Genomic DNA, 9633 nt, shown 5'->3' with positions numbered 1-9633 from the left:
AAACTTGTCGGAACCAGGAAGGCCCTGTTTCCACATCTGGTTCTTTACAAACCCTTGTTATCTGTATGCATTGTTTTCTGATAGCAGACGAAGCACAGGCCTGGAGAAACCGCACACATTACTTCCTGCCCCGCATGCCAAAACCATCCTAAAAACTTTATTTTCACACATAAAAGGAGGAGGAAAAGCACAGAGAGAAGGTAATGCATGCATGGTATCAACAATAACTGGTATCATTTTATGGGTTAACCCATGCATCGGTGACCATGGTGCCTTTGAGGAGTGGGGCTGCTCAGAGCACCCACCCAAGGATGCAGCCCCCTCAGCCCAGCTGCTTTTGCTTCCCTTCAGCACCATTTGTTCCTCAGCCACCAATTCCAGGAGACAGCAATTTGTCTAACCCACTAGCCACTAAAAGAAAAGCAAAGGAACCAACCCACAAAGGCTGTTCTCCATGGGGAAGCAGGGTGAGTCTTCCTCAGTTGACTCACTCCGGTTATGCAGCAGCAATAACTAACCAAATAACGGAGAAGGTTTGCTCTCCTGGAGGAAATAAATGGGCTTTGTCTTCTGGAATCTCACAGGCTGACAAAACATTGAGCGTGTGCCTGCCTCCTGTCCGTCTCATGTCTCAACCAAGAGTTCCTGCTGGGGTGCGAGGTTCCACATGCACCCGTGACTGAGGAGACACAGCCTCCAGCCCAGCGCCAGGACAGTCCAGCGGCACGAGGCATTCCCCACCTCACACCCTGATGCCAGAGGGGTTGATTTTCAGGGTGGATTATGGCACTGAGCCCCGGTCCCCGGTCTTGGGAAGGGCAGAGGCCAGGGCCAGCCAGCAGGTTCGACATCACAGCCTCCACAGGCCCAGGAGGACACAGTCCTTGGCCTCCTCAGCCCCTGTGATTCCCAGAGCATAGGGGAGCTGGAAAAGCCTGAACAGCACACACTTTCTCCCTATATATATTTTTCCCTTCCCTTCCCTATATATATATTATATATAAATACAAAATTATTTTATATATATATAATACATTTTAAAATGTATATCTTTTAAATACATACCAGGGATGATAACATTACCTCATTTTAGAAACTGGCTCCTACACACGTTCCCACCAACAACCACAGCCTTACCCCCACCAGCTTTCACATTTTCACTCCAAGCTCCCAGTTTAGCCAAAAGCAGCAGTGACACTGGGGGAAGCTGTGTCAGCCCCATTGCCCTTTACCTCATTGCACCCAATGTAATCACTCCGGAAAGTGTGAGCTTTCAGATGTTATGTGTTTCAGATGGTGACATCAGGGGCGACCAAAGAATTTTATGTAGATGCTTTTACTCATCTTCACAAGGGATTTGCCTTGGTTTTGTGTCAAGAGGTCCCTGCCCTGTCTGGGACACCCTGTGGAGAAACTCCTGTACCTCCAGGGAAGCCACCATGCCTTGAAGCTGGTTTTAAAAGGAGAAGGAAATTTGGTTTCTTACTTTATTATTGTGTGGGGAAAGAAATCTGTATCTCTATCTATCTATCTATCCATCCATATGTCCTATTCAAAGGACCTGTGAAAACGGTGATGTTTTATATGCCAGTGACAAGTTTATAGGAAGCAACTAGGAGGAATTAATATTACATTTTCTCTTTAACAGCAAAAAGTCGAACCTACCCACAGCTGAGAGGCACAGACATGCCGTTTAGCACGTGTGTGTGTTATATGCATACACATGCACGCAGATATCCCCTTACAGCACAGCACAGCTGCTCCAGGCACTTCCCTTCCACCCACACCGAGCTGCTTCACCCTGACTAGGCAGCGCCCAGCCCCAGCCCCAGCCTTTCCCTGTGTCCCCTGCCTCCTGCTCCTCCGCTTCTGCCTGAGGTGCCCTCACAGAGCTGCATGCTCTGAGAGAGAAGAGCATTTTTTTTTTTATAATTCTCTTTTTATTCTATCATTATTTGTATTTTTTTCTTTTTATTTCTTATTTTGTTCTTTTTTTTTAATTTAGTCTTTTGTTATTACTATTATTAATTTTTTATTAGTTTATTTGTCTATTTTATCTTTTAATTCTATCTTTTTTATTTTCTCATTTTTTATTTGATAATTTAATCTATCTTTTAATTCTATCTTTATTTTCCTTTATATTGTTTTTCTTTATTATTGTTATTATTTAGCTGTTGATTTTACGTTTTAAGGAAGCTCAACAGCGCTGCTCTCCCCTCAGGCACCCTGCTGGGCTCCCCCACAGCCCGTTTCACCAAAACCCCACAGATCCCCACGCACATGCAAGAAGCAGGGTGCCAACCCCTAGCAAGCGACTGAAACACAACCACCACCCCCAGATGAGCCTCCCCCATAACGATGCCCCTGCTGGGTGAGAGCACCCCGCTGCCCCCAGCTGGCACATGTCAGCCCCCTCCCACCCTCCTGTCGCACACCCAGCCCAAATCGGGTGTTGGTGGCCCAATGCTGCACACCTGCCCTTGGCCCTGGGGGGCTCCAGGTGAGGCAAGGGCCAGGCATGAGGCTTGTCCCGGGGGGGCAGGTTGGGGAACCCACTGCTGCCCCCCAGCTCCTGCTCACGACAGAGCCAGAGCCACCTCCATCACTTACTTCAGCAGGGAGAAAATAATGCCCACAATACAAAGGCATTTTGTGTAACTTAACAGAAAACCAACACCTTTTCCCTGCTCGTCTCACATCAGCAGACAAAATCTTTTTTTTTTTTTTTTCCTAACGGTTTGGTGCATTGATAAAATAACAGATTTCCTCCAACACGGTGCAATAGTTTATTTAAAACCCAACCCCAGGGTTAAATCTGGGTCCTCCTTTGCTCTGCAGCACGCCTCCTGTCACCGCTTCCATGAGGGGAGAGCTCCACGGCTCCAGCCTGCGCACGAGGCCTCCTCCATCCCGTGATGTCCCGGCCGGCTCGTCCCCGCTGAGGTGGCACAAAGCCGGGGTGCAGGATCAGTCCAGGGCCAGTGAGGGGATTTTGCAGACAAAGGGAAAGGCTCGGCTGCAGGCGTTGTCATTCCAGGAGCGCAGCGCTGCCCCAAAAACAAGGCGTTAGTGGGGACTGAGGTTCAGGGCCTTTAGGGTTTTGGCTTGTGGCACAGGCAAGGCCTCGCTGTGCTTCAGCAAGTGCCCGTGGTGTGAGTGAGGGAGGGGACACTGGCCAAGGGACAGGTTTTGCAGCAGGCCATGTGCGGGAGGGAGAGATGACAAAATTTGACCTTTGACTAAATTTAGGGATTCTCTAAAGTGATGTTCCCCTCCTGCTCTGGGAGAGGAGATGGGCTGTAAGCAGAAGGAAAACGTGTGTGTGTGTGTTTATAAAGAAAACACCCTTCTCTACAAAGAAAAAGAGAAAATAATAATAATAAAGATTTAAAATGCAAATCACCACCCTGCCAGCAGCCTCTCCAGAAAAGCCCGAGCAGCAGCTGGAATTTATTCACATGCAAACAGCACTCAGCGCGCCCTTGAGCGCCGCGCGCCGCGCTTACCGCTGCTGGCCCGGTACCAGATCTGCACGCAGTCCTCCTCCTCCGGGATGGAGTGGATGCCGTCGTCGGGCTGGCTGCCGTCCCAGTAGTTATAGTCGTAGGAGGAGCCATCCGTCCACTCGAAGTTACCCTCCTGCAGGGCATGGGCAGAGGGAGAAATGTGGCCACTGCAGAGCTGCCAACCCCCAGGCACCCATGGCCACGTGCCCAAGCAGAGATGGGTGCAAGACAGCCCAGGGACATGGGGAGAACTGGCCAAGCAGGGAAGTGAAGTTTTACAATAAATTTTGCGGGTGATGCCCGGGACCGCTGTAGGAGCAGAGGCAGGAGCCACTCACCTGCCGCAGGTCGTTGAGCCCCGTCCAGATGTCGGTGGGGATGCCGGGCACACGGCTGTTCACCAGGTCGTACACAAAGACATTTTCTTCCCAGCTGGCAAAACAGCACAAAACACAGCAGTTGAAAGGTTACAGGAGGCAAAGGGTCGTGAACATGCCCCCTCATCTTCCACCCCCGGGCTGGACAAATGGGCTCCTGTTTTGTGACTGCTGGTGATTTGGTGCTGGGTCTTTGCAAAAGGTGTGTAGGGTGAGGGAGAAGGAGCGTGTGTAATCGTATTAGATCTCTACCCCTTTTTCAAGGATAAAAAAATGCACTTTGCAGGGAACTTGGGGAATATAATAGCACTACTCCTGCCAGCACAGCTAAAGGCATTTTCTACACCATCTTTGCATGCCCAAGGCATCGGGCCTGTCCCAGTTGTAGCACAAAGGTTGTGCTGCCTCGGTGGCACCGTGCCTGCATCCCTATTTCCCCAGGAGGAGGACATGCCCGTGGCTCTCACCTGTGAATGGAGGCCAGCTTCGCTGACCTGATGCCGATGGAGAACTCAGCACAGTAGAGGTCGGCTTCAGCCCAGGTTTTGTTGATGGGGAAGTACCGGTAGCAGTGGCCTTCATACTCCGTCCAGAAGAGAGGGCAGGAGTAGGCGTGCACGGGCTCCGGCAGGGCTGGGGCAGAGCAGAGGACATGCAGGTGCTACGGGAGAAGCAGCGCCCAGCCCTGCTCCCCACCAACAAACTAAAGCCACATGCGTGGGAAAAAAGCAGATTTTACAGAAGCCAGGCAAAAGGTAGCTAAAACCCAAATAAATTTTGCAATAGCCACAAGTTTCCAAATTTTAGTGAATGCCTAGGAAAATCAGGAGGCTTGCAATGCAAGCCTGTTTGATGTGGCTTCAGGCAGTGGGTGCTTTAAATGGAGGCACTCACTTGTGGTACTGCAGATAACAAGATAAGGGCTGCTCTCACCTCCATCAGACAGCGCTGGGGCCACCGTGCTAGGACAGAGCTGGCGCTGGGGCTGCAGGGTCGTGGCCATGCGCTGCCCTCCTGCTCACACCTCCTATAAGACCAGATCGCATCTCTCCTCCCCAGCAACCACCCTCGCCGCCCCCTCGTCCTGGCCTGGTGGCAGCCGTGCATGTAGGCACGCCTTGGATTTTAGACCAAAAATAGCCCCGTGGAGGCCGCAGGGAGCGGTGCCGCCCTATCTGCCTCCCTGGGAGATAAGAGCTGGGGCCCCACAGAGCCACCACAGCTCTTCAGCAGGACAGGGGAGCTCCCCTAGATGAGGCTATTTTGGGGGTGCAGGAGGCATTTCTGGAGCCTTTGCATAATATAAACACTGCAGCAGTGTTAACAGGTCCCTCTGCCAGCCTCCTCTGAGCAGAAGGGAGGACACAGAGCACACACTATGCCCCGACAAATACTAACACATGAATGGTGCACAAAATCATGTAGTAAATGAGCTCCTGGTTTTTGAGCCTTGGGGCGTCACCAGTTCCCCCAGAGATGGCTCCTGCATCCCTGCCGGGTCCTGCCAGAGAGACCATGGTGCTGGGAGCAGGGGTTAGGGCACACCCCCAGTCCTTGGGAGAGGCAGATGCCACCAAGCTACCCAAGCAGGTAACAGACTTAAGCCCAAAGAGGTCAGGGCGCTGCTGAAGGGCCTCCTGTGTTGAAGGGCCTGGGGGAAATCGCTGTGACCGCGGGTCATTGGTGGGCAGAGCGAACCCCTGCCAACAGCCACATTTGATGTAGTAGCAGTGAAGGCAATGTTGGTATGGAGAAAAAGGAGAAATGAGAAGAATTCAAAGCTGAGTGGAGCTGAACTCTTCTCCAGCAGCTCCAAGTGGTAATTTCATGTTTCGTCAGCTCTTTGGTAGAGGGTCTCTGAGCATTTCCCAAACACCCCTCCTGAGGCTGCTTTAGAGCACACAGCAGAGGACAAGCCACAAAGGCAAAGAGCAATTTTGTTCCCCTGACGTCCGAGGCAGCCCCGCTTCACCCCCCTGCCCAGCTCCCTGCAGGAGCTGTGGCTTTGGGCAGCTCAGAGGGGCTGCAGAGCTTCTGAGGAGTAACCTCAAGGCACGCCTGGTTGGAAACAAGGGGAGAAGCCTGGCAAAGCCAAAGGCAGCTCAGAGGTGGTGTGGGGCTCAGAAACACATCCAGCCAGCCTTTCCCTGGAAAACCCTTAGAACAGCCCTCAGCAGGGCGAATTATTGCTGTTGTGCCAACAGAGCAGAAGGAGCAGGAATGCCACAAGCTGATGCGATTTCCTGCGGCATGGCACTGGTCAAGGGCCCCTGTCCACCGCCAGCAGCCCAGGGCAGGGGCAGAGGGCCCGATCCAGGAGAGGGGGCTGCAGCAGACAGACACAGCCAGCAACTGGCTCTTTTATAGAGGTGTAAAAAGCCCCGACGAACTCTTCACCTCCAGCAGCACAGTGGCAAAATTCACGGGGCTGAGGCCAGCGGCTCCCTGCCTTCCCATGGCACTGTGAATCACAGTGGGCCCCCAGCACCCCCCTCCTTGTCCTGAGGAGCCAAAACCTAGTGCGAGATGGAGACAGTCCTCCTTTGTTATTCTGCGCTGCTTCCCATTAGGTAGCATTAATTTGATGAGCTTCAGCGAACCAGAGGTGCCTGAAGGAATTTAAGGTTAAATATACCAAAAAGGAAAAGAAGGGAGGTCAGCATTTAATTAGCATCCTCTCTGTCGGGTCAGGATCAGAGGCTTTGGCACTCTCTTTGGAGGAGGACTTCTGCTCTTACATTTACAGGCAGCAACAACTGGGGGTGCTGCCCTGATCTGGGAACTGCAGGGGCTATTTTTAGCAGGAAAGCTGTAAGAAATTGTATGCATGTGTGTATGAGCATACTCACAGCTCTGCAGGAAAACCTCATAACCTAAGCCAGCAGCTGATAGTGATATTTGATGTAAAAAGAAAGGGGGGAAGCATTGGGGGGGATATTCAGACCAGATTCTCACCTTTAAGTGTCCCAGTAAAACATTGCCCTCAGCAGCATCAGCTCCTCTGGGCTGGAGCCGCACCTGCAGCAAAGCCACCACCCATGGGACCACGTCCCTGCCATCTCTTTGTCCCCAAATTTCTGGCAGAAAATGAGGGCATGAATCCTTCTGTCCTTCCTTCGCCTATTTGCAGTGCAGCAGTTTTATGGCCAGGGACGTGTTTAAATGCAGCAGCAGCAAAACGGTTGTCTAAACTTGGCTGAAGATAAGATCTGTGTCAGGCAGATAGTACTTACCCAGAAAAGCCGGAAAACAAGAATTTGTGGTCAGAAAAAGAGCTCTGCGTTCTCTGAATTTGTTTTGGTGCCAATACAACTGGATTCTTCCTAGTTAGTGATTTGCTGAAACCCAGCTCAGAGGCACCAGGATCCCCCTAACTGGGAAAACTCCGTGTCAGAGCTGTGTAGAGTCTGACTCAGCTCTGGCATAAAGTTTCACTTCCCCGAGTGGCTGCTTTCCAGTGACAAATTAATGAGGGAGAAAACCCCGGGCAGTCCAGTCCCATCAGCCTTTTTGTCCCGGGATGCTACTGAAGAAGCAAAGCACCGACTGCGTGACCCCCTGACTCATCAGTGAAGGTGAAGGGCAGGCTTTTCCCTACCAGCTCCACGCCAAGGCTGAGTGCTGCTTCGCCGGCAGCCAGTAGCTTTGGGAGACAAAGTCTGGGGCTAGGACAGGGTCGGTGAGAGATGTCCGTGTAGGGAAGACCCCTGGGGGGATGTGGCTCCACTGAAGTGCTTTGGACAGTGGGTAGGGTTGGTTCAGCAGCTGATGGCTTACCAAAAGCTTGTAGGTGCTAGGAGAGACCTCACTGACGTGCATGGTCTTAAAACTGCGTTCCTGGCACATCCGTAAGCTGATGCTGCCTTCTGACCTCAAAAAGAAAGCTACCCTGCATCTGAGCTGCTGACTGATGGGCAGTCAGAGGGGGGGCTGAGACTGCAGGGCCGGGACCAGGCAGCCCAGGACCCTCCAGGATGGCTCCGGCTGAAGCATGGCTGGGGGTGGGGGGGCACAATGCCACCTGAGGCAGAGCCCACGTCCTCCTTACTGACTTAAACCAAAGAATAAGGGGAGTTCGAGGGGCAGGAGCACGTAGCAGGGGCTAAGACAGTGCTACCGTGTGATGCTGATATGCCTCAGGTCACCAAGGGCTTTAGAAGCACGCCCTTAACACTGACACCATGCTCGTTACTGACGAACAACCCCACCTTCGTGCCATTTGTAACACAAATCTTTCATTAACAGATAAAAAAGTCTCATGCTCAGTGGCCACATTCAAAACAAGCAGCTCATGGAGGGTTTTTGGTCTCCTAGTGTCTGGGGGATGCAGGGAGCTGGAGGGGAGGGCAGTCGCTGATGGACACGGAGACCATTTAATGACCCAATGGTACCTTACACACACTGAAGTGGGGTTTTTAAGTGCGTGTTACAAATGTCCAAGTAAAACTTTAAACAGCTGTTGAAGCACGTTGGAAAAGTGACTTCCCTTCACGCAGAGTGTTTTGCCTTTTAAATCCCCGTAACAAAACCAAGCTGTCTCTACAGATTAAAATCTTCTGCCACATCCATTTGGAGATGCAAGGCTGCCACAGCTGCCCCCCTGCAGCTCGCAGTAACAGATAGGAATTATCTTGCATTTTTTCTCCTTAATTAGTGCTGGTGAAGATCGGCCAGCTGGGAGGAAACCCATAGCTCCTTTTTCTCACAAAGTCTCTGAACGACACTTAAGGGTCCTTTTCTGCTCTCAGCAGCCATAAATGTGACGGGGCACACCACGCGATGAGCACAGGCTCCCGCTCCCCCCAGCCCCATCAGAAAGTTTGCAGGAAACCAAAGTGACACAGAGCGGCTGCCGCCACACCGTGCTTCAGGCTTACAACCAGTTCAGGAAAAACAAACGGGGAATGGGGAGGGGATCTCACATCGGTGACCTTTTTTCAGGGACAGGAGGTGCTCCTCTGGCACCGTGGCACAGCAGCTCACATCACTACGGGTGAAAGCCCAGCTGCCTGCACACAAAGCCAGCGGAGAGAGCCTCAGCGTCCAGGGGAGATAGCAGGGCTGCTTGGGGCACCCAAGAGAAGAAAGTTGATTTCGAGGCAAGCCTGAGATTTCTGGAGCGAGACAAACTGCCGAGCCAGCTGCCGCCCCTCCAAGACCCCCAAAACCCCCCTACGAGGCCATCCCCATCCTGCACGGGCGGTGCGGGATTACATCCCCTCCTGGCGCTTTGCACTCACCTTGGCTGATCTTGATGTTGGTCTGGGGGAAAGCCCCGGCGGCCAGCAGCCCGGCGGCCAGCAGCGCGCACACGGCGCGGCCCCAGCCCATCACCGCGGCACCGGGCGGCTCGGCGGCCGCTGCGGGACGGGGGCGGCTGCGGGCAGGGACCGCCCCGCACCTCCCCGCTGCCGCCCTCCGCCCTCCACGACCCACGAGCGGGGGATGGGGAAAGATGCTTTTTGTAGGTCCCCCCCTACTCCAGAAGCAAGGCAGAGATGCTTTTCGTAGGTTTCTCCACCCCAGGAGCGAGGCGGAGAAGCTTTTTGTGGGTTTCTCCCCCCTAGATCACGGAGGACATGGTTTTCGTGGCTTTTACTTCTTATTTTTAAATCCGTTGCCGCCTCTTTTTGCACCTTCTTTAATTTTTTTTAGTGATGTCACAGGAACAAGCCTGCTCCATTCGCTCACACGCTGCCTGCGCTGTGCTAGTGCAGCCCTGTAACATCAGACAGCCTGCAGCAACAAAC

General features: G+C 52.7%; 1 protein-coding gene across 1 annotated transcript; it reads right to left on the bottom strand.

The window, feature by feature from the left end:
• Positions 1-2967: 2967 nt before the first annotated feature.
• Positions 2968-9214, bottom strand: CLEC19A (C-type lectin domain containing 19A). Its single transcript, XM_035548983.1, has 5 exons — positions 9124-9214; positions 4351-4516; positions 3845-3938; positions 3507-3639; positions 2968-3047 (listed from the first exon to the last, which is right to left on the bottom strand). Exons 1-5 carry the CDS (start codon positions 9212-9214, stop codon positions 2968-2970), a joined length of 564 nt encoding a protein of 187 aa, XP_035404876.1.
• Between the last annotated feature and the right edge of the window lie 419 nt (positions 9215-9633).

The sequence above is a fragment of the Cygnus atratus genome, chromosome 15 (assembly GCF_013377495.2).
Source record: "Cygnus atratus isolate AKBS03 ecotype Queensland, Australia chromosome 15, CAtr_DNAZoo_HiC_assembly, whole genome shotgun sequence".
In the NCBI taxonomy this organism is placed as follows: domain Eukaryota; kingdom Metazoa; phylum Chordata; class Aves; order Anseriformes; family Anatidae; genus Cygnus; species Cygnus atratus.
The sequence above is the reverse complement of the archived record's forward strand: the minus strand, read 5'-3'. Positions and strand labels throughout refer to the sequence as shown.